The 24,703-nt window shown below is 39.5% G+C and overlaps 2 protein-coding genes across 5 annotated transcripts in view; both read left to right on the top strand.

Annotated features, from left to right (window-relative positions):
* Positions 1-16,754, top strand: part of cep350 (centrosomal protein 350) — a 31,165-nt gene extending 14,411 nt beyond the window's left edge. For 3 of the 4 annotated variants that reach the window (XM_017407197.3, XM_017407196.3, XM_025004023.2), the window contains exons 17-38: positions 54-217; positions 635-745; positions 850-990; positions 1,171-1,304; positions 1,576-1,674; positions 1,767-1,987; positions 2,207-2,424; positions 2,613-2,891; positions 3,022-3,171; positions 3,289-3,452; positions 5,171-5,293; positions 6,673-6,929; positions 7,168-7,367; positions 7,705-7,849; positions 8,356-8,516; positions 8,693-8,826; positions 8,926-8,987; positions 9,106-10,988; positions 11,399-11,929; positions 12,079-12,225; positions 12,733-12,855; positions 13,484-16,754. In XM_017407197.3, the coding sequence (XP_017262686.1) occupies positions 54-217; positions 635-745; positions 850-990; positions 1,171-1,304; positions 1,576-1,674; positions 1,767-1,987; positions 2,207-2,424; positions 2,613-2,891; positions 3,022-3,171; positions 3,289-3,452; positions 5,171-5,293; positions 6,673-6,929; positions 7,168-7,367; positions 7,705-7,849; positions 8,356-8,516; positions 8,693-8,826; positions 8,926-8,987; positions 9,106-10,988; positions 11,399-11,929; positions 12,079-12,225; positions 12,733-12,855; positions 13,484-13,651 (5,615 nt within the window). In that variant the 3' untranslated portion in view covers positions 13,652-16,754. The remainder of the gene's footprint in view (positions 1-53; positions 218-634; positions 746-849; positions 991-1,170; positions 1,305-1,575; positions 1,675-1,766; positions 1,988-2,206; positions 2,425-2,612; positions 2,892-3,021; positions 3,172-3,288; positions 3,453-5,170; positions 5,294-6,672; positions 6,930-7,167; positions 7,368-7,704; positions 7,850-8,355; positions 8,517-8,692; positions 8,827-8,925; positions 8,988-9,105; positions 10,989-11,398; positions 11,930-12,078; positions 12,226-12,732; positions 12,856-13,483) is intronic. The other variant, XM_017407198.3, reaches the window with a different exon arrangement.
* A 1,939-nt stretch (positions 16,755-18,693) lies between these two features.
* The window catches only part of qsox1 (quiescin Q6 sulfhydryl oxidase 1), a 28,038-nt gene continuing 22,028 nt past the window's right edge, over positions 18,694-24,703 (top strand). The window contains exons 1-4 of the mRNA XM_017407419.3: positions 18,694-19,062; positions 21,138-21,238; positions 22,879-22,927; positions 23,158-23,260. Of these exons, the coding sequence (XP_017262908.1) occupies positions 18,792-19,062; positions 21,138-21,238; positions 22,879-22,927; positions 23,158-23,260 (524 nt within the window). The 5' untranslated portion in view covers positions 18,694-18,791. The remainder of the gene's footprint in view (positions 19,063-21,137; positions 21,239-22,878; positions 22,928-23,157; positions 23,261-24,703) is intronic.

Raw genomic sequence — 24,703 nt, 5'->3', positions numbered from 1 at the left:
ATATGATCAACACCACCGAAGTCTAACTTTATATTGTCTTGTCTTTCTCCTAGGTGAGCTTCAGTATTCACCTGCTGTCTTGCAGCAGCGAATGACAGCAGAGCTTCACTACCTGGAGTCCATCGAAGAGTCAATCAAGCAGATGGGGGACATAGAGAGACTGATGGGGGTGTCCGTGGCACAACAGGAGAGTGCATCATTGGCTCAGATGCTCAAGGTAAAAAAACGAACATTTGTGTCTCCAGGTAATAAGGATGTAATGACTTAAAGCTTTCTGCCATTACTCAGTCAAAAATGTTTAGATATTAGAAATTGAACTGGTGTTGAACAATAAAAAAAGGTTAACACTTCTTCCACAGTGCTCTTTACAACTGAGGGATGTTTTAATATTTTGCACATAACTTGGTATTTAATAATGTTTTTATGTAAAAATTTCAACACAGTGTGCTAACATTTGCTTATGTTACTGAAGTGAGTTTTTTGTTTTTTGTTTTGTTTTGTTTAGTAAAGATGACATTTAAATTGAGACTTTTTGTCAATAATGAACCATGCCAATGCTAATTGATATACACTGTTGTATGCAGAGTCATTACAAATACTCAGATTATTATTTTTTTTTTTATTTCCCCCTCAGGCCAAGCAGCAGCACCATGAGCGTGAACTTTATGAGCTGAAGATCAAGGCTGAAAGAGAAGCTCTCGAAACAAAGCTACAACTGGAAGAAAATAGGCAGAGAGTTGCCAGGGTACACACATTTCTCATTATTAGTGTTGGGGTTTGGTTTTCTTTTTTGGAACTACAATTTTGTTTTTATTATTCGTGTAATGATTTGTGTGATTTTTGCTCCAGGCTCATATAGATCTGCAGGAAAGCTTGGCAGCATCACAAAGACAGTCTTTGGAAGTCCTCCAGGAATCAACTTCTAAGATGATGAGTCAACAGGCTGAGGCAGTAAGACACACAGCTGATGCTTCCCGACACATTAAAGAGGTTAATAATAACTTCCTTCCTCTCTGCCTGGGAAATGACTTGTGTCTTAATTTTTAATCAAAAGCTGATTGTTGAGTTACAGTAAAGGCAACAGTCAGTGGCAAGACAAAAGAACTTGAAGAAACAATGAAAGAGTCACCAAATAAAACATTTGACCTTTTGTATCATGTTGTCTTTCAGATGACAGAACTTGCACGGTCCCAGATAGCAGGAACTCTGATAATCCCACCTGTAAACACTGATTCTGCACTAATGGATCAGCAGAAAGAACCCAGGAACTCAAAATCACAGGAGGACAAAGCTGACTCTGACAGGTACAGTTTGAACATAATTATTTTCCCAGTTTTTGCACTACACTCTCTTACCTTTTAAAATTTGATCCTAATATTTGTTGCCTCATTTGTTTTGCAACTTAAAGGTTTGACCTTGTGAATGTATTAAGTATTTATAATTTGATTCAGAATAGTTTACAAATATTTTTATAATACAGCACTACTTATAAAGGAGCATTTCAACCCTCATTCAACTTCATAAACAACATTTAGAACTAAATTTTTTTTGTTTTGTTTTTTACAACTTTTAAAGTGAGGTTTCAAGTCGAAAGACCAGGTCTGAAGAACCCTTATCTTCATTACACAGCCTCAGTCAGTCTGACTCACTGTCTTTCAGAAGGCCGAACCTCAGGTATTAGCCTTTTCTCTTTTACCATTTTCTGTTAGGTTTAGGGAGCAGAAAGCAAAAACAGAGACTGATTTTGTCTTTTTCTCCTTCTTCAGTGAATCTGCCTCTAGTAGCAGCCACCACAGCCCATCGCGCGTTTTGTCTGGTCACAGAGAACAGACAAAAAAAGAGGCATCTGCAGGGAAACAGAGTAATGGGAGAGCCAAGGAGAGGCTGGAAAGGGAAGCAGCTAGCAGCTCAATTGAGGAGGACATTCCATCAGCAGCAAATGGCTCGCTCTGCAGTGAAAGCATCCCCTCTGTAGTGGATGAGAAAGGTACTGCGTGGCAAGCAAGCTTTGAGTTTAGCAGCTCATAATATAAATTTCTTCCTGTGTATATTTAATAGACAGAGGTTACTGTATCTCTTCAAAATTTAAAACAAAATGAAAATGCCTCTTACAAATGCAAAATTTTGTTTAAATAAAGTACCACACTGAGAAGCATCCTGTAACACTTGAAGGTTGTCTGAACTAATCTGGTTTCTGTTCTGTCAGACGCTACATCGGTGGCCACAGAGTACTCTTTTAAGTTTGAAGAATCCATGACAGAGGACGAGATAGAGGAGCGCTCTTTCCGCTCTCTGCTTCCGTCCGAGGCCCATCGCCGTGGAACCATGGAGAAGAAGTCCCGTCACAACGAGGAAGCAGAAGATGACGGAGCCATTCATAATGCAGCATTGGGATCAGGGACAGAGTCACACACCAGCTTTAAGGTGAGGGGTCATTTCATATCAAATATGTTTCTGTTTTGAACTCCTAATTTGTTTATTTTGTATCATTTTCCCTGTCTTGTTTTCTTTGCTCTCCCCTACTTTGCTTTCTTTTAAACTTTTGTAATTTTAAGACATGCTTTAAAGTTGTCCTGCATTTTTCTTGTTTTTTCATTGTTCCTTTCTTGCAGTCCTACAATGCCCATATAGCCTTTTCTGGTGGACAGGACAGCTTTTCTCAGTTCACTATGGAAATGGTGCGTCAGTACATGAAGGACGAGGAGGTGAGACTACAGCACCAGAGCTCTCTGCTGCATCTTCGCCAGAAAGCTCTCAAGGAGAAGACCAGAGCGGAGCTAGCCTGGCTGGAGCACCAGAAAAAGAAGCTAAGAGACAAGGGTGAGGATGATAAAATGCCACCCATCCGGAAGAAGCAGAGAGGACTTCTGATTAAACTACAGCAGGAACAGGTACTTGGTGGAGGGTGGATGATAAGAGTTGCATTATGTAATTGTTAAGTTTTGGTCATACTGTAATCTTACCTGTTTGTAATCAACCAGCGTTTTCTCTCACTTTGCTCTTTCTTTTTTTCCTTCTCAGGCTGAGATCAAGCGTCTCCAGGAAGCCAACAAAGCAGCAAGAAAAGAAAGGCAGTTGTTGCTGAAACAGCAGGAGGAGATTGAACGGATGAGAAACTCAACACTCAGACTGAAGGAACGTCTGAAGTGTGCTGGGGGCCAAACTCCGCCTGTAAATACTGCAGCTACCTTCAACAAATGGCCTGCATGATTTGTTCTTTCAAAGCAGTAGAGGGGAAACAAATACTTCAATAATTGTTATTCTCTGTGTTTGTGTGCTGTTCTTTAGGAGACTCCCGTATCAGAACTCCCAGAGTCTGAACCAGCCTCCCCACACAGCTCGAGGCTTGAAGATGAAATGCGAAGCCCCTCTCCCTCGCTTTCCATCTCTGGAAGTGAGACCAGCAGCATCATGCAGAAGCTCAAGAAAATGCGGTCTCACATGGATGAAAAGTAAAGATTTTATTTCACTTATAAATTATTTGGTCCTGTGTTGCTTTTTGTCAGGTTTCTAAGTGAATTATAAGTCTTACTGTTATCATTTATTTATTCATACCTTTTTATGTCATTTGATCACTGTGTCAGTACTTTACATTTCCTATGTGCTTGTTCTCCTTGCACACCATTACTGCAGTTTTCTTTTTCCATAACACAGCTGCAATTAATCTCTGCATTAAAGTTAATTTGATGTAGTTCAGATATGTCTTTTTCTTCAAATAATTAGTAAAGTCAATTTTTTTAATGTATTAATTTCTATAAGCGGCACACTGAGCAGATTTAACAGTAATGAGTGTTTTCCATTTATTTCTTGCAAGTTATTAGTGTTGATCTAAAATGATCATACTTTTTTCTTCCCCCTGCCTTTATTATTGGCAATCATGCCCACAGTCCAGATGCTGATTTAAATATTTCAAAGAATAAACCAGCCATAGTTGTCTTTTGTTTGAATCTAAACTTAAAAACGTTTTTGTATCACTGGAATCTTTTGAGTTTTTATAAAAGTCTCCTCTTTTTTTGCATCAGAGCTGTAGTTGTCTTCAGATATATTAGCTCAATTGACTATCATAAATCTAAAGCCTTCATTATCTCAGTATGGGTGTAAGATGAAACACTTCGTGAGTGTCAGTTTTGTTCTTCTTGTGTAATATTTGTTGAGCGTTTGATGAGTTGCCACGTGCCTCAGTCAGCAGCTGCACTTATAACTGTGGAGATGGTAGATAATGTGAGCTTGAACATTTAATGTGCTCCTAAATGCCTTTCACTTTACAAATGTTACATATGAAATGAATCAAATCCAGCTTATTTTCCCCTGAATCCAAAATGCACCCAAATGTTTGTTTTTATTGAAGATGAGTTTGGCTGCATCTCCTACTGAATTTCATAGTTCTCCATGTTAATTAAATTACCACCTCTCTGCTAATCTTAGCAGCATCCAAGTTGCCTTTTTAGTTGTTTTGTTAAAAGGTTCATTGTCACATAATAGGTTGTACAAAGTTGTCAGATTTAGGTCCATATTGTTCCAAGATGGAAAGATTAGGATTTAACAAAATGGCAATTTTTGCTTTAGTGGCCAAAGACTCATTTATTTTGCTCCTTCAATTTTTATATAGCTAAAATGACAGATTTTGTGCATTTAAAGTAACCCAGTAACATAGCAGTAAACACCTAATCTCTAAAGCATTACTGGTAATTTATATGCAGTAAGTTAACACAATATGTACTGGTTTGGTAGCAACAAACAGACACACACTTTCCTGTGCTACACATAATTAAGAAAAATTTATTTAGATCAAACCTGAGGTTGTAGCACTTTTTAATAGTTTGATTTGTAATCAGTACTAGCCGATTTAGCTGTGATCAGACACTGACAAAGCTAGCTTGATGTAGATGGGTTAAATGTTCACTAATGGACTTTAATAGTGGATCAATTCTTTTAAAAGTAACAATTTGGAAACAGCAGCCTGTTTAGACTTTTCTAAACCAGACTGAAGCCTTGGGAGGGGAATTAAGACACATTTTCTCACATCACTTTATTTTTTCTTTCTCTGCTCGTCTTTTCCTTCTGTGTCTTGTGTTCTTTACATTGTGTGTGTGTGTGGGTGTATTTTTGGTCCAAACCCATGATTATGTGGCTCTGTTGACTCTTTCTGTTGCGTGCTTGTGTGTTGTAGACACTGTTCCCCTGTCCACTACTTCTTCTCTGTGTTCACGGCCCACCACTGGGCCTCCCTCAGTGTCTGTCTTCCCAACCTCCACCCTAAATTCCAGCTCTTTATCTACAACCAGTTGCTCAGGTACTGTACAGTGCTCTCTATTTCTCCACCTAAGCCCTGCTTTCCCCTGCCCCTCGGAACATGCTTGTGTTTATCCACTGGCACTGGGACATTGTGGGGGTGGACCGGCGGTTGATGCCTGATTGAATGTGTCTGTCTCTCTTGTGGGATATCTGAAGTTGTAATGGTGGGGAAAATGGTTAGTTGAAAGCCGAAAAGGTGCTTAAGGAATGCTGCAAACCTTCAACTTTTAAATAATCATATCCATGCCAATTTCAAATATTTAGGTTGTTAGTTCCCAAGTAACTTGCTATTTACATTGTGGTCGTGGGCTTCTCTGCTCCAGATCACTATTGACATAAAACAATTCAAAGTTTAAAAAAACCAAGCACACACTTTTGGATGGAAGTAAATGATTCTGCAGAGAACAGACCAAAGATAGAGTATTTTATCTCTTTAATGAGGACAGTAAATCTTAACTAGCTCCTTTATTATGTAACTGTTTCATAGTTTGTGATAATAAGTACAGATGGTCATTGGCTGTAATAGAGTTTGGGAAGACGCTGAAGGAACCACATGGCCTCATTCTTTAGTATTGAAGTTGTCATCGGTATACATTAGACCAAGAGCAAGGCCTCTAAATTAGATCAAGGCTAAATAATTCTGCGCTGTAATGGCACCTGCAGCTGTGGGGCATACCATTTTAAAATATGCTTTACTTTACCGTTCTTTATTTTTTAAAAGACATCTACAGGATTATGCAGGTGGAACAGACCAAGTGTAAAATATATTGAAGAAAGGGACACAGCTTTTTGCCTTTGCAAGATATTCTCACTAATTCGGAAAAGCAGTAATTCAAAAGGTTAATATCTATGGGAACACACCTATTGTTTATTTTGTTTGTTGCTGCTGAAATAATTTGTGTGTGAGTGCATTTATGTCTGTGCCTAACACTCAACCCTGGGCTTGAGTTTGAAGCATGACTCTGGCATCTTCTCTCTCCTTTTTTCTTCTCCTCTTTTGAGTATTATGTCATCACTTTTTATTTTAGGTGAATTTTTTTCATGTCTTTATTTGAATGTTTGTTTTTAGGCATGTATTGAAAGTGTGTGTGTTGTTCTGTGTGTGTTGGACAAAGGTTTGAGTTGAGTTTGCAGTAACAACAGGATAACATGGTGATTTGGGTTTTTCTGCTCCTGCAAGGTCCTCTATAACGTTTGCTTGATCTCTTTGTCCTGCTTCTTTTTCCTCATCCCTGTTTTTTTTACTTCTGCTACATCTTTTTTTGTTTTGTTTTCACCTTCATTTACTCTTCATCATCTCCCTTCCTAATCTATCCATTTACTTCCTCTTCATCCTCCTGTTCTTTTGCCTTTTGTTTTTACCATCCACCTCTGCAGGTTCCTTACTAAGCGCGAGCAGCAGCTGATGCAAAGGCGCCACCATGCCGAAGAGCTGCTTCAGTGGAAACAACGGCTGGACCAGGAGGAGGCTGAGGTCCGTAGGATGGAGAAAGAAGCCTTGGCTGTGTGGGAACAGAAGAGAGCTCAAGACAAGCATCACGAAATGTCTGAAAGTCAAAGAAAGGAGAGCTCTGAAATTGGTTCACACACAAGTCCCCACCAAAGCTTTGAGGCCAAATCTGACAGTGAGAAAGGTAAGGCCCTGATGTTTTATTTTACAAACTTTTCCCAAGCAGAACCCATCTTGTTGTACGTGATGAGCCTGAATTAGTTTGCCTTGTATATGACACTTACAGCATACTCATGATGATGACAGAATATTTTTCTTGTTTAGCTCTATTTAAAAGTCCATTTAGAACACCACACTTGGTTTAGAAACAAGATCAGTATAAGTATTAAAAACATAAAAATGTCCATTTGTTTCTTTTTCAGATCATGTGAGTGAGGCCAGTTGTTCCTCGGTAACACCTGAGTCTACTATACACACAGAGGGACCAGGTTCTCAGCACATGGGAAGTCCACCCTCAGACAAACCTGATTCAGTTTCTAAAACACATTTGGCTTCGGTCCAAAGCGGCACTGCAAACTACACTCAGGACTTCTCTTCAGAGTCACAGCCACCCAGCAAAAAAGTACGGAGAAATTTGTTTTTTTCTCTCTCCCATTTTTGTGTTTTATGTTGTTGAACTTATGAGTTTGAAAGTCACGGTTGTTAAATTTAAATTTGTTTTTAGTTGCTTGATATCTGACCCTAAGGAGAAATTAATTTTGCAGGCAAAAATGTTCATATGCCATGTTTTCAGTTTGTTGTAAAACAACCATAGGTGTTTTTAAATCATTTTTTAAAACTGTGCATATAAATAAATAACGACTACATCCCTCTGATCACTCTATCTGACTATGATGCAATTTCCTGTAGTAATAAATCTCTCTGTTTCCATCCATCCTCCCTGTGTCTGTTCTTTCAAGTCTTCTCTCCTCAAAGCCAGCCACAGCCCTGCTGCTTCTCCTGTGAAAGGCAGCAGTAAAACCAAGATGCAACTCCATTCTGCCTCCAGGACACAGAGTGAAGTTATCACTCAGCCTCTTGACTCCCCCACAGCCACCCAGTCTGGTGAGTTACTTCTGAGAAACATGCACACTTTTTTGCAGAGTAAAACTGTTACATATGGTTTTTGATTAGATGGGAGAGGTAAAGAAAAGAGTGGACATAATGCAGCTGTATTGTTGGCACAGTGTGTGAGGCATAATGTGTTGCTGCCAGAGGTACATTATGCAAGCATTTCACGGATACATAACCTGCTTAGCTGTGTGATAGAAGAGAAAAACTGCGTTATATGTAGCTACCATACTACTGACGTTTTGTTGGCCTAGTGTTGTAGCTGTATGTTTTATTCATTTTCATCCCACAGTATAAGCTGCTTAGCTTGTTAATACTCTTTGTTCATTGTGTTTATGAACCTGAACTTTACACTCGCCTGGTAAAGAAAATATACAGTAATACCTTCAAAAATGTTCTTGCGTTGTAGTCGGCTAAACGTTGGATTATCTGTTTCTACACATGGATCAGGCGCTGGTTTCACACTCTAGCTGCAATGTATCTTCTAACTTTGCCAACAGAAAACATCTCAGACCAGAGTGACATCGAGAGTCGTATCAAAGCACTGAAGGAGGAGCTCAGAAAACGAAAGTTCATGGCCTACCAGCTGAAGAAAGAGCAGAAGAAGCGTAACAAGGAGCGGCTGAAAGCGCAGGAGGCGAGCCTCTTGAAACAGCTCGAGGTAAATGTTCAACACGTCAATGAGGGGTGTTAGGATATCCAAATTACATTTCAACATACAAAAAAGTTTTATTTAAGTTACGTCTCTGCATTTGACCCTGTATTGTTTATCCAGAATCATTATTATATGTTCATATTTTAACTTTTAGCCTACTGTTGTTTTGTTTTGTTTTTTAGAACTATAACAACTTCATTGAGAAAACAAAGGCAGAACTGAATACAGGGTTTGACTCGGCACCTGACACCAAATCACAGATCAGTGATTCCAACTCCGTTTTGGATCAGTCATCTGTTAAACCTCCTCCACACAGGTACAAAAAACAACTTCAAACACAATACTTAGTGTAGTCCCAGGTAATATCTGAATCTATTTACAGAAGAAATTATTTAAAACAAACTCTTCTTTTTAGGTCTGAAACCAGCAAAGGTTCTGACTCTGAAAGGACACTAATTGATGCATCATTCGATCGCAGTGAGTGGATTTATTTATCATAACCTTTATGTACAGTACATCGCATACATTATTTATTTAAAAAGCACTGTCACACAAATGCCATAATAATAATAATGCAACTCTTCTGTTACAATAGATGCCTTCCCTCAGACTAACTACAGCAGATCTACTTCTGAAGCTTTGCCTGAAGACTTGTCTGAGAAGGAGCCTTCTTCTCCAAGGGTGTCTGTTCATAGCAGACCAGAAAATGAAGCACTTGAACAGAAGTTACGTCATACAGAGTCTCCTTTAAGACCTTCAACTAAGGCAGAGTCTGAGAAGAAAGATGGGACCGACCATAGATCTGATATTGAGGAAGAGTTGGAGGTGGAAGAAAGCTCCAAGTCTGAGGACGAACATTCTCACCATCTTCTCAAACTTGAAAAGGAATACAGTCTTGACTCCCAGGAGGGTTTAGCTACAACTAAACACGTTTCCTCTGTCCTGGATGAAGACCAGGATTCTTCATCTGTTAGGCCTGAAAAGGAGACACAAATGAAACACAGCGTAATATCTGAAGTAGAAGAAGGTGTAATAGCAAATATTATCACCTCAGGTGAGCCTCATTCAGCTGCTGTGGACCTGGAAACTTCACCACACGGGAGGTTCACATCTGCCAACGACCACACTCTCTCCCCTGACTCAGTAGCCCTCTCTTCAAATAAGAAGCCAAGCGTGAAAAACAGTGAAACTTCTCCTGTGGCAGACGGTTATTATGATGACTTTGAGTCAACACATTCTTCACCCAGAGAAGAGAATAAATTCAATGCCGAGTCTCAAATCTCCCATTCACATACTGAAATCAAGCATTCAAGTAAGGACTCCTCAAGCAGAGAGACCACATTTGAAAACCAAGAGGAGGTGGTAGAGGAGGAAATAGAGGAGGAGATGAGTAGACGTTCTTCTGTGAGTGAAGAAAGCCTCCAGTCTGAAAGACTGCTCGATCTCAACCAGCAGAGTGAAGATGTAAAACATGACGATAATAAGGGCACTTTCTCTTCTCTGCAAACCCCTCCTCCTCCTCCTTCTGTTAAAGATGAGATGCCAAGTTTTGGCATTGGAGACCGGGTTCTTGTTGGAGGCGTTCAGCCTGGCACGCTCAGGTTCAAAGGTCTGACCAGTTTTGCCAACGGTTTCTGGGCAGGAGTGGAGTTAGACAAGTCCGAGGGGAGCAACAACGGCACATATGATGGGGTGGTATACTTTAAGTGTGAGGAGTGCCATGGTATCTTCGCTCCTCCAGACAAAATCACACATCTCCCAGACAAGTATGAACTCAATGCTGATACCACAGAAGATGAGGACTCATTCTTTGATGATTTGTTAGATAAAGATGGGAATAAACAGAAAAATGTTCAAGGTAATTCCCCAAAACAAGAGGACCTTGAAAGCAAAAATGAAGAAACATTTCTAAAGCAGAATGGGTCTGGGCATATGAAGGTTATGGATGAGAAGAATCAGACTCCACTTAAAGAGAAATCCCACTTAATTTCACAGCATCACAAAGAATCCACGCTTCTGATTTCTAATGGCAACACAGAGGACATAATTTTAGATTTAGAAGATGCATCGCACACGTTGTTCATCTTAGACGTGGATAAAAGTGGACTGGTGAAGCAGACCAACAATGAGACGACAGCTGTCATTGAGAGAAATGATGTGAATTCCCAGAAACACTCGACTCCTGCTGATCTTGCCACAGACATTAAGGATGACAAGAGTAAACCAAAGGATTTGCTGGACACGCTTGCAGACTCGCTTATCAAAAACTTTGTAAAAGACACCGTTGAGCAGTTTGCAGAAATAAAAAAGACTAAAGAGGAGAAGATTAAAACTGCCAACCAGTTGAATGGAGGCCTGTTTGGTGAAAATAACGAGGAGGAAAGGTGGATCAATTCAATAGCACAAAAAGATGGTCTGCCCTTCTTTCTTCCTTCTGAAAAAGAGGAGCTGTCTTCTCCAGAACTGTGCAACAGACCAGTGAGTGTTATTTATTTCTTGAATAACCAGCTGCTGATAGCATTTTTCTCCATTTGTGTGGTAGTTATTATTAAACATCCACCAACAAACTGTAATGACCCAGATTGTGCGATGAGCTGTAATGTTAACTCCTGACAAACAACTTGTTTATTTAACCTGGAGTTTGTTGGGATGTGTACATTCAAAGTCCAACCTAACATTGATAGACTATTGAATTAGTTGGTCATTGCCTAAAGCCGTTACATCTTAAACAGGAGTAAGAAAGACTTAAATGTAATACTATGATATGTAACTGTATGTAAATAAAATAAAATGGAAGTGTGTTGCCATGACGCAAGCAATTTTAATAAGTACAGATGTAAAATTGAAAGAAATTGTGAAATTAATGTTTTCCCTATTTGTTTAAACAGGAGAGTCCTGTGTTGGGAGCCAGTGGTCAAGAAGAGCTCGCTAAGCGTCTCGCGGAGCTCGAACTGAGCCGTGAGCTGGTAGACGAGTTCGGTGATGATCAGGACTGGTTTGATGAGGACTTTGGCCTCAGCTCGCGTAGAAAACAGCAGAGAATCAAACAGAAAGAAGAGGAGGCAAAGCTGGGAGGTGAACTTGGGAGGTCTGCCTCATCATCAGGACCACTTATGGGGGGAATCATTTCATCTATAGGTGGGGAACCCCAGGTGAAAACTCCGCCTAGGCCTGAGCTGCCCCTCCCTTTGCCTCCAAAACTCCCTGAGCTGCCTGCCATGGTCGTGCCCCACTCGGCCAAAGAGGTAGAGAAAATGGTCTACGCTGCCACACTAGAGATCTGGGAAACCTGCGACCTGGGGAGGGAGGGAGCTCTGGTCCTTGAGCAACTGCCAAACCCTACACCTTCACTAGAATATCTGGGTAAAGAGTCCAGCAGCCAAGACCAGGAGGCCATCTCCATCCGCAGTTACAGAAAGGTAAAAATAAAGCGTGAAATGTAACAAAAACAGCTAAACCAGGTGAAATCATGAAAAACATGTATCTGAAATTACTTTTTCTGTTTGTTTGAAAATGACTGAGTTCAAGCCTTTTTTTTTTTTTTTTTACTGTCCTTTTCTTTTTGTAGGCTGTGTTTGACTTAACCTGGGAGATCCTTCAGGAGATCTTTACTGAAGACCCAAATACTGATCAACCTCAGTGGGTCAAACCGCGTCAAGTCAAATCCTCCTCCATCCACAAAGTCAAGACATCTGGAGATGTCACCAAAATTCAGGTAAAGTTCTGCAGCACAGCAGAGAAAAGGCTTTTTTAGACCTTCTCACACCTTACTTCCTACTTCTTCTTGCATTTTTTTTTTTATTTTTGCAACCAGAAATTATACATTTATTCAGAGTTGGCTATATAAATCACAAATGACTAATTTTACTGTAATAATTTTAAGAAAAACTTCAGACTTTGACATTTCACCATATTTTACTTCTAAGTTTAATTTAATAACCTCATGAACCTCATGGAGATTTAATATAAACTGATTTAATATAAACTTTACAAGTGTATTTGGGCTTATTTCTATATATTATAAAACATACTTTAAATTCTTTACTGAAAACCTTTAGTTTCCCTTTATTTCTAATCAGAGATTATTGTCTCCCCCCTTTGTCAGCTGAAGATTTGATAGAGTGCTGATACTCATGATCGTTACACTCATGTAAATGTATCCTTAGTCTTTTACAGATAAAATGACACAAAACTCTTGTTTTTTTTTTAACTTTGTCGACAGGAATTTGTCACAGCAGAAGTGCTGAAGCTGTATGGTCTGACAGAAGATCAGAGCCTGAAGACCGACTGGCAGAAGATGCTCAAATTCGGCAGAAAGAAGCGGGACAGAGTTGATCACATCCTGGTGGGTGTCGAAATAAATGTTTTGGGTTTCTTGTGTTTTACTTAAATGAGCAGTTCTTTGTCAGATGTCACATTGTTGTTTTCAGGAAACAACATGTAATGTAGGTGGTTTTAACTATTTTATGTGTCATTTCTAGATGGTTTTAGAATTGTTGCTGTGATTTCATTTAACCATTTGAAAGCTGTTCATTCCACCTCACCCTGATAGTTTGACAGAAGTGCCAGTGTTACTTAGATTAATGCATTGCTAGGTTCCCATTAAGAGTTAGTTTTTTCATTTATACTTTCACACATAAGAGAAAAAAATATCTTCTAAAACAAAAAAATAAAACAAACCCTGCTAAATGCATGTTTTATATTTGTGTTTAATAGCTTTTTAACTTTTTGTTTTTCCAATTTGATTTGCAAACTGATGTAAGCATAACTATCAAAGGGAAAGTTTTAGCTAAAAAATCACTTCACACTTCAACAACATCATGCAGGGCAGAATGGAAAGGACATGAGGATCATTACTCTACAGGGAAACTAAAAATTAGATTTTGACTGCAAAAATATTGGATTTGTCTTTTCTTGTAGTGATTTACTGCTGTCCTTCTCTTCCTGTAGTAAAGCCTGTTTTTGTCTGTCAGGTTCAGGAACTCCACGAGGAGGAGGCCCAGTGGGTAAACTATGATGAAGACGAGCTGTTCGTCAAGTTGCAGCTGGCGGACAGCATCTTCGATGCTTTACTGAAGGACACTGCGAACGCCTTCACCCTCATTTCTGAAAAGAGAGCCAAAAGAGGCCTGCTCTCCTGACAGTGTGCATTTTAAAGTACAACTTCTTTGTCAACCCCGGTCTTTCCTCATCGCTGTGAAACCCAAACAACCATATATGCACCTCTACCCTCCACCAGCTCATTTTCCAGCAGCAACCCTCCGAGGCCTTCACTTCATGTTTTCTCTCACCTGAACAGCCCGTAACGCTGTCTGTAGCATTCATTTGCTGAATTTGCTTCAGTGACCCGAAGTTTGAATTTGTTTTGACACACAGAACACCTCTTAAGCGATCCAGCCTTCCTAAACCTTAACACCATCTAGTCCCAGTGCTCGGCTCTTGGACTGGTCGTTGGGTAACCACCAGCTTGAGACGGAGTAGATGTGTCGACGTAATAGACTGTGCCATCGTTTGTAAGCATGAGACGGTCCACGAATGCTGCTAAACTGATTGTTCCACTGTGGACTTTGAATGTAGCGTCCTTGTGGAACATCAGCGGTTTATTAAACTTTGTGGTAAATCTTTTTCAAAACAAACAGGTTGGAAAATTGAAACAAAAAAAATGTGGCGACTAAAGAGCGCAATGTTTTAATTATTTGATGTTAACAACTTTGGTTTTCATGTCCATATTCAAGGAAGAAAGTGAGAATTGTGGCTTTTTTATAGTCAGTCCTCCCCTTTTTGGGGACCTGAAAGTTTACTAGTTTAGATTTCTGTCTGGACTTTGGCAAACACACCACATGCCCAGTTGCACTGAGGTCAGTCAACTTACTGTTACTAAAGCCCTGATTTGTTTTCAGCAAGATGCTAATTGACATTAGTTTCTTGCTGAACTGTCTTTTTATTTCGGGGTTATACTGGAAATAGCCTAAGCAAGTAAAACAATCAATATGGACATGGAAACTCATTTGTTAATGATCAGATATAGTGAGACTGCTCTGGAGTGAGTTCAAATTAGTGGAACATTTTTTGCATCTTTAATTATTTATTGTGTGGAAATGTTTGATTAGAGGACAAAGGAACATTGAGAATTGTAAATGATATTGTCAACATATAAAAATATATCTTTTAAACATTGTAGATGGAGAAAAATCTAAGCACAAATGGAAATGTGAATGTGATTAAAGCAATACGTTATGAATGAAATCGGAGAACGAACAGGGAGAAATTGCTGTAGTTTTTAGACTTTTAATGTTAATAATTAACTAAAAGTGTTTGACTTTTTCTGGCCACAGCTGTCCAGTTGGGTAAAGCAATCACTCTGTCCCACTTGTGTACTGTATGTAAATACTGTGTACTCACTGCATACCAGTGTTAGGGTGAAAAACGTCTCGGCCATTAATGCCTCTCCAAAGATTTGTGCTTCATAAGGATGTTCATTTTTGTGAAACTGAAACTGTAGCCAGCATTGAGAGGGTTTTAACAGGTTTTATTTTCACCTGCAACACTCGTCTCTGTTTTTTGTCGTTTTATCCACATTGTTAAACGTGTTTCCATTCTTGCCACGTTCTCAGTAACCTTTTGTTTTGGTGTTGACAATGTAGCTCACACAGTTCCGAGAATAGTACGCAACTGGGACACAGGAAGCTGGCAGTCGGCTTCACTTGATATGTTGTAATGAAATGTAACAGTACTGAAATGCTGGATTTGAGCCTCTCTCGACCTACAGTTCATTTACCTTCTCCGACCACAGAAAACCTGTTTTTGTTTTGCTTCTTTATCACTGTGGCTCTGGTTCGTAGCAGAACCTTTGTCCTGAAACACCATAATTTTGGAGCACAGCTACATGATCCACCAGCTGCTGTGAAACATTGTGATTCAGAAAGTTGAAACGAGCCTTACACCGCACCCTGTTAGCATACTCAGACTGGACAGGCAGTCTGCATCCATGCTCCATTCAAGTGCCTCTTAGTTGTTTTATTGATCTCTCAGCATCCTTTGGACCTATTTTCTTTGGATGTTTCAACTTTTCACCTGCTGTAAATAACCCTCAAACGGCTGCTCTTCCCTTCTTTGCCACCCCTGAAGTTTCTGCCTTATCCCTTAATAACAAGTGAAACTTATTCACTCATTTTTTGTCTAAAACAAGACTAAATGTCACCTGCTGTTTGTTAAGTCACTCGTTTGCACATGTCGACACAGATGAGTCATTGTCATCAACATGCTGCGAGGAACTAGTTTGTGGACAGAGCACATAAACACACACACACTCACACACAAGTGGCTCCAGCCTGCAGGTTGCACAGAGCGAGTCACTGACCGGATGTGGCTGAACAAGGAGAATTATATCCAAGGGCTTATTTAGTTCCTACTGTCAGTGCTGCTTTGATTCAACATAACTTTGTACAAACTACTACACGAGCTCACTAATCCTCGATGTGGTGTCGAGCTGAAGTGACCTTAAACTGACTCTGTTGTTTCTGCTGATAATCTGTTTTTACGGTGTAGTTGAAACGCCTTTGAAAAAGACTATTCAGTTTGAATATCTCTATGCTGTATGACTCGATGTCTGGTCTAGAGGCACGGGTAACGTTAGCGGTGACATGACGAGACCGATTTTCAGCAAAGCTTTATTGAAAATCCAAGAAATTGTCCCTTGTTGAGTTGATTGTAAACAGGATGAAGTTAATTTCCCTTCCTGAAACTATGCAGTACCTGCTCACCTCTTGTTTTTAACGTGCGGACCAAACAGCTTTGGGCCTCGTTTGTAGTTTGTAAATAAAATTATACACCTCGTAGCTCCGAGCCGTTCGGCGTCAGGCAGGACTGCTCCGGCCCACTGGTCTGAGGTCAGAGAAACGGAGCAGCTACGCCTCAATTAAAACATTTGGTTTGATCAGAGGAAAGGAATTTAAAAATGTAGGCACAAAATATTTATCACAGACTCAATTTCCCCTCCTACCGTTTTGAAATGTCTGAGTATTTAATAATAATGTTCTGAGTGTGTTAAGCACACTTAAAGACTTGTTTGATTCTTTAATGGGTGTAAATATACCGTCTATCCCATCTGACCCTCTCTTACTGTAACCCAAACGATCCATGTAAAATAAACACTGTTTACCTTGCAAATATGTACATAGTATATATTTGTTAACTAAATAAAATTTGAAAGTGTAAATAAAGTTTTTGCTGTTTGTACAGGAAGTTGTGCTCTCATGTCGTGGTTTTATTGGAGGGTGTGATGTGTGCAGAAGTTATTGCCACAACTTGTCTTCGTGTCCAACCGAGGAGTTTCGTAACGAATCGCAGATGTTCCGGTGCGACTCTGCTGCTTTCTGTAAAATCTGTCATCACGTCTCGCAGCTCGTAGTGAGAGTGTTATATTCTCCCCGAGTCGTTTGAAAGGCACAGCAGCGCTAAAACACTCAGTTTTATTAGAATTTGTAGGCTCATGCAACACAGGCCATTTTTTAACTACACAAGTTAAATAGGTAGGATTTTTTAAAATAAATCCAGTTTTTTGAGCAACATATTTAAACCTTAAGCTGATATTTATATATTTAATCAAAAAGAATATGACGTTACAATATGTTTGGTTTGTACTAAAGCAGGCAACTTTGAGACTTTTGCAGGGTAAGCTGCAGAATTTCAGACTCAGAACCTTTTTATTTATTTTTTCCAAAGGATTGTGAATGAAATTATAATTATAAAAGCCTCCTTCCAATGGGAACTGATGAGCATAGCAGCAGAGACTTGTATAACCGGGTAGTCTTTCTATTTTTGTTTGTGTTTTTCCACCTAAAATCACTGAATCGTGGACTCATCCAACAACAGAGTATGAGTTTTGTCCATCTGAGACAAACTTGCGTCTAAAACGTTGGTTGTTTTCCCACACGGAGGTGGTGTCACATATCTTCTGTGTCTTATTAGTTTCAAATTGCAGGTGTCTGACACATGTGAGGACCATATAATGTGACACAGGTTTTCCAGGATTCTCCACCCACTGTTTCCTCCTTGCAGAGCAGCTCGAGGCTCAAACGTTGCTTGGATCTAACGATAGTTTCTAATTGGGGCCATTTTGTGTAGAGATTTCCTCAGATTCCCTTTAGTCTATGCGGTGCAGACGCTCCAAGACTTTTCATCGCCCGCTGCTGAGGGGAAGAAGCGATAATGTTTTTGCCCATGTTTGTCTGTAGCTTTAGCAAAAATGTTTCATGAACCATTTGATGGATTTAGGTACATCTACAGCTGATTAAGAGACAGTCCCATTTGAGATGGCTGCCACAGCAAAGCAACTGTGTCAAACACAAAAAATGGCTACAAGTCAGTCATTTTTATAGATATCGAGCCAAGATTCATTGTGGTGGTAGCTGAAAGTCATCCCCAACACAAACACTGAGTGCTAACGGATAGCTGGAGATCTGTTTTTAAAACTTTGCCTTTAACTTTTGGATTGTGTCTGTTGGCAAAGTGGAGAGTAAACTGCGCCCACCCGGCTAGCCGCTTTGTAGCCTGGGCTACAAATGGTGCGTACCCACCAGGGTTGCCAGATGAAATATTGTACTGTCGCTTTAAAATTCCTGTATTTCAACCCAAACTATAGCATGTAAATAAAAGCCTTTTTGTGTTTTTATGCAAGGACATGCCAAAACTATCAAATATTAGAGCTTTTTAAAAAACTTAATTGTATAGACCCTAAAACTATAGTTTAATAGGATTATTATTGTACATCTGACAATGTCAGTTCCAATTTTTCCATGGATCCAGAGTGCTTTGTTTACATTGGGTGCGGACCCACATCTCAGATATGCTTTACTGGAGTAAACTCTTTCAGCTTGCTCCATTAGAACCTTTTTTATGTTTGATTTCATACTTTGTAATGAGTAAAAGTACTTAATAGCCAATTAATGAAAACTTGAAACACTCCCTAGCTGAAGTAAACAGATAAATCTGGAGTCAAGATAAAGTTTCCCAGACTTAATAACCATTTAGGAGTCAAAGCTGGGCTGTGTTTCTGCTCAGGACTCATTTCAAGCAGGTGATGGAGGAGAGCTGCTCGGCAGTGGGAGGATCTACAAAACCTGCTGACCGTAGAATAAAAAAAAAAAAGAGGAGGAGGGAATAAAAAGTTATGAGAAGTTTTTTTTTTGTGTGTGTGTTTGTTTGTTCGTGTTGACAGGGAGGTAGAAAACGTGTCGCCGGGGCTTGCAGGGCGGCTACAGCGGCTCCTCGGGCAGGAAGATGGCGCGGCTCGGCGCCACGTCTCGGTTTGCGTCTCGCAGCAGGACGGAAAGTTCGGCTCTTTTCTCGTGTCTGTGGCTCGTCCTGGCCTCCGCCGCCTCCGCCGGGCTGTACACCGCCTCCGACCAGGTCGTGTTGCTGTCTCGGAGGAACGTCGGCTCGGCTCTGGTGAACTCGTCGGCGGCGATGGTGGTGGAGTTTTACGCGTCGTGGTGCGGACACTGCGTCGCCTTTTCTCCCGTTTACAAGAAGCTGGCCAGAGATATTAAAGGTTGGTGTGGCCGGGTCCACTTCACACACATGCACCATTTATCCAACTTTAAATAATAGTCTCACTCGTGTTCCCAGCTCAGTTTATAATGGTCATAAATAGACAAGATATTCAGATTCTTTAAAACTAAATTTCAACTTGCAACTTTATTTCACTTTATTTCACCTATTAAGCCTGTATTTGTTTATTTTTGCATGTTTGAAAATAGTTTCAGATTGCCTAATTTCGTCTGTGTAGATCAGTGGTCTCCAATGTTGGGGGCAGGGACCCAAATAGAGGTCATGAAACACCACTTTGTGGTCTTGAGGTGACTCCCAGAAATGTGTATATATTTCTAAATAATTGCTAATAGCTTATATTCACTGGCCACTTTATTAGGTCCACCTGTTCCACTGCTTGTTGTCACAGATTAGCCAATCACATGGCAGCACCAAGGTTCATTCAGACATCTGAATATGAGGACAAGTTGCTGATTTCAAACCAGGATTTAAGTTTTTTTTTGTTGAATGCAGCTTGGTTGCAGGTGCCAGATGGGTTTGAGTATTTCAGACATTGCTGCTCTGTGGGGACTTTCACACACAGCCATCTCGAGGGTTTGACTCGTCCGATCTCTTATTGTCCAGTTATGGTGATCCTGTGGGAACCGTAGCCTCAGTTTGCTGTTCCTGACTGACAGGAGGGACGCTGCTGTAGCACATCTGCTTGTTGTGTGTTCACAGATGGTATTCTGCAGACCTTGGTTGGAGCTTGGAAAAGCATAAATGGAGTTTAAAATAGTTTAATTGTAGATGAGGCTGTTTTTGTCATTATGACCTTGTTTAATTAGCTTATTAGCAATGTTTGCATACTTCAACCAAAGACAGTTTGGGTCTCAAGTCTTTTCAACTTTAGACCTACAATAAACCCTGGCAAAGTCTGTAAACTCTAGTTTAGATTTGACTAAGAGCTTAGATTGCATGAAGACTTTTTTTTGTCTTCAAAGCAAAAAAATGAGAAATGAGCATCTTGATTCTTAGCTGTTAATTCTTTTCCAGTTCCATGTTTTTAAGCTCTCCAGTCTCTCTCAAACTGCACTTTGTTTGAAGTCCTGTAGTTTGGATTCAACCGAGCTGAGGGAGCTCCTCAGTTGAGAAGCAAAATGTCTTCAAGAATCTAAAAAAGACGTCCAGTTGCCTTCGGTTCAGCCTATTAGGATCACCGTGTCCTGGATGACTGAGAATCTACACCAACATTTTGATCCGACAGCTTCAACCCCATCTATTTTAAGTTTCACGCAGCATTGTTTTTGAAAAGGCATGACTTCACAAAAGTTTCCATTTTCTATAAAAAAAAACTCTATCCTTCCTGCCAGCTTTAAACTGGCCTGAGTTATTTATCTGCCCCCGCAGCCTGGAGCTACTGTTTTTGTCTGCTAATTAGAGCATGTAATCTAATAAAACCGCTTTAACTTCTGCTCATTATTGTGGCTCTCCATCATGTCTTCTTGGCTTGTTTCTGTAGCTTGTTTTATTAAATAAATACCACAGAGCAGTGAGAGTAAATATACTTAGCATGAACGTCAGAGGTGAAGACTGACAGAGTTTAGGAGGAGGTTGTGTCATTCTTTATTTCAGTTTTTATTGGCAAATGATTTTCCCAGATGACCTGGAGGGAAAATCATTTTGCAATCTTTAACAAGACGTTGCATGCAGATTGCAGATTGCAGTTGCACTAAATAAGACTTGAAACCATCATAATATGTAAATTATCTACAGAGTTCCTTTTTACCTAAATATAAAAGGAGTTATTTTGTGCCAGAAATAGTTTGCGTTGAAGCAGGAAGCAGGTAATGACCACATGAAAGATTTATGGGATTTTTTTTTCTCTTTTTTTTTAAATGCTGATGGAAAAAATAAGACTTGAGTGGAGAAGTCAACATTGTAAAATAAGAATGACTTGGCTTTATTTCATGTCCGGTCAGTTGCCAGGTTTGTTTCTCAGCATGACTCGTGTTTTCTGCGTAAAGGCACACATTCTGAGCAGACAGTACAGTAAATATTTACTCTTGTTAACTCTGCTTGATGTCTCCTCTTCAGAGTGGAAGCCAGCGGTGAACATAGCTGCTATAGACTGTGGTAATGAAGAAAACAGTAAGGTCTGCATGGAGTACGAAATCAGAGGATATCCCACTATAAAGGTACTCTGAGGTCTTTAATAAAACACACAGTGTGGCCGTGTCCTGACAGCTTATATCTGATAATGAGAGCTATATCAATATGAACTAGTTTATGCAAAAAGTGAGTGGCTTTCAGGCCTTTTGGAATGTCAGCTGTTTAAAAAAAACACTCATTTGAATTTTTTTTTAAATTTTGTTTTATGGTTTTCAACTGATTACTCTGAATGAATCCCTTTAGGTCTGAATAAATTATAAATTTCCTTGGACGCGTCCAACAAAACTGCAGAAAACCAGATTAGAAATAACCACTAAGAGATTCAGATCTCATAGAAGTGAATACCAACTGGACCATTCATCGAAATACTAAGAAAATAAGTTGAATGTGATGAAAGAAATGCAAAACAACTGCTGATAGATGCTAAATAAAAAAAATATATCAGTCAGGACACAAATGGACCACAGAGGGTTTGGGAACTCTTTTAAAATTAAAGCCAAAAGTTACAAAACCATTTTAAAAATGACTACAAATACATGTGAAACACTTACAAGGAAGCATAAACTGACTATAACGGTACTTTTCAAGAAAGGGGGAAAAAAATCATAAATCCACGACAGATAAATGTATTACAACTTTTCAAAAGGAGGCAGAAGAGACTAAAAATAAGAACACGTACTAATGATCTGAAATGTGAAGTGAATTAAGACAAAAACAGACTAAAGACAAACAGTGAAAAGACAGATGAACACAAAGCTGTGAGCTTTGGCTTCACTTTAGTCTGTTTGACTAATTCTTACTGTTGAGTTAATCACATTTTTGTTTACGGTTCTTTGTGAAACACAGCCCCAATAAACATATTGATCCAAAAGGACAAAACAAACAGGAGCCTAGAGTCTGTTCTCTGTTTACTGGATATAGAGGGTTTCATGAACAATTTTAATGAACAATTTTACTGTTAACATCAGGTTCAGTCGTCCTAAATGTAAAAACTTGGTCTATTTATTTATTTTTTTCTCAATAAACTAAAGTATTCTGATTTATTATGTTCGCTGGGTAACCCACACGTACTAAAGGCCCATTATCTTCCTTAGTCCACTCTAATTATGCAGCGACACTAATTAAGTTAAGTGCACAAGTGGCACGTCACTTTTATATCAGTAATATAAGAACACAGAGCAGTTCTGTGTTTAGTTTGCAGCACAGTCCGGTTTATGTTTGATTTCTGCCGCATGAAATAATGTGAATTTTACAGATCAGGTCAGATCCTCTGCAGCGTGTTTACAGTAGAGTTAATATTTGCACGATCAGCAGCCACAGTGCAGAAATGTTCCCCCTTTCAAACATCTGCATTTGGATTTGGAGCACACTGAATTAGCCTTCAGCAGCACGTGTTAAATCCTCTGTTCTCTGTGAAAATCAATGAAACAAAGGGCTCCTTCTGTCTGAGCTCACAAACGCAGCTTTAACATCTGCGACTCATTTTGAGCAGGAGCGATTTGGAGGTCAAGGCGGGTAGAATGAAATGCCCCCCCACCCTTCCTCAAACTTTGCACAACTTCAGTTTGCTTGTCTCTCATGGTCATGTGAGGGTCGCCTAATCTGCTCTCGTTTCTCTCTTCCTTCTCCTCTTACATAAATCCTCCTTTTGTTCCTGTCTCCACAGTTCTTCCCTGCTTACTCTGAGGCTGATTCAACAGGAGTTTCTTTAAGAGGTATTTCTACACACCGGCACAAATCATAAAGCCGCAAGCGTGTTTACCAACAGGCTTCATTTATCTATGATAGTGCAGATTCTGAAGAGGCCGTTCATAACGTGCTATTGTTTGCACAATTTATGTCCCACATTTCAAACAAAGTAGTTTATGTTCGGTCTCACTGAGACATTATTCAGCTGGAGTACAGCACACAAAAAAACATGCTCCTATTTTCTTTTTTTTTTTAGCTTCTTCTCGTGATGTTTTGGGCCTTCGCCGCAGGGTCATTGACCATCTCGAAGGCCATAAAGAGCCCTGGCCCCCCGCCTGCCCCCCACTGGAGCCCATCAGGTAAAAACACACAGTCTCCGTCTGTTTCTCTCCAAACACTTTAAAGCTGCTCATGAAAACTCTATTTCTAAACCTGTACATCACTGTCAGTTTTACGTTACACATTTATTTCTGCAGAAATGTAATAAATAGATTCTGCTGGAAGTACCTCAGGCTGCACCAGAAGTGCAAGAGCTAGCTGCTGCTGTTGCTATTTGTGCTTATGATCATGAAATTCTTTGTCAATAACCACGTGATGCAAAACTGACGATGTTTAAAAGGTGTTTACCTGAACTGCTTTAAAATCTTAGAGATTAGATTAGTTTTTAAGATGGCAGCCATCTATTTTGGTTTTGTTTCCACTCGGACTAGCCATTAGCTCATCAACCCAGTCAGAATTAGACTCTTTTTCTAAACTGATTGCTATCTGCAACAAGTAAGATATTGTTTATAATCTTCCCACAAAGCCCCACTTCACAAGATCTGAACTATGGCTTTAAAGAACTTTTTTATTAGTCTCTAAACCTTTGATTTCATGTACACGGTGGCAATAAATGTTTTCCTTTATTTCTGTTAGCTTACAAGAAGAGTTAGAAAAGCTCAACTGTTTGTTGAAAGTTCTTTAATGGAGCCAAATTGAACATGTTGCTGCCCAGAAGACTTTTTTTTCATTGGCTTATTTTTACTGTAAGACCACCCCGCTCTGCCCGGATACAGACGACATGCAGATTATTATGATGGTTCAGCAGGAAAGTGAAACAGGAAGTTGAGTTTATTTTTGTTCTGACACTTAAAGAAAAAGGCTTCTGTCCCAATGGGTTCTTTTTTTCTTTTCTTGAAATGAACTCAATTTTTCCTGGCAGAGCTGAAATGTTTATGATGTTGGAGGTTTTTATTTTTCTAAAAAAGCATTTTTAGGTTTCAGACTACAACACATGTTCATGCTGCGTTCCAGTCTATCTCGAAAGTTGGGACTCTGATCTCAGGATGGTGTCAGACCCAACTTTACCGTGTTCCACTTATAAGCTGGAGAACCAGTAGGATTTGCTAAGTGTGCTCAGTGACCAGGGAAACTATGTTAACTAACATGTTCTGTCATAGTATGAAACAGATACAAACTGACAGAAGTGGAAAAAATATGTTTTACTTTTGTCATTTTTCATGCATGAGTCAGCCATATTGGATTTTGAGGTTTTTTTTTTTTATTTTTTTGGATAAACCTGGATAATTTCAGGTTTAAAGTTAATGTTTAGGAGCTCTTCTCTGCAGCTCTGGTGAAGTGATACATGAGATCTAAGGCAACAGAAAAATGTTCATCTTAACGCAATGAAGCTTCTTTTAATTTAATGTTTGAGTGAATCATTTTAGGATAAAGCATATGATTGAATGAATTTAACTTTATTCTGATGTAAACGAGATCAACAGCAAATTGTTTGTCATTGGGAGTTTTCATCACAGATCATC

This window comes from Kryptolebias marmoratus, linkage group LG24 (assembly GCF_001649575.2).
Source record: "Kryptolebias marmoratus isolate JLee-2015 linkage group LG24, ASM164957v2, whole genome shotgun sequence".
In the NCBI taxonomy this organism is placed as follows: domain Eukaryota; kingdom Metazoa; phylum Chordata; class Actinopteri; order Cyprinodontiformes; family Rivulidae; genus Kryptolebias; species Kryptolebias marmoratus.
Note: the sequence above shows the minus strand (reverse complement) of the source record. Positions and strands in the feature narration are given on the sequence as shown.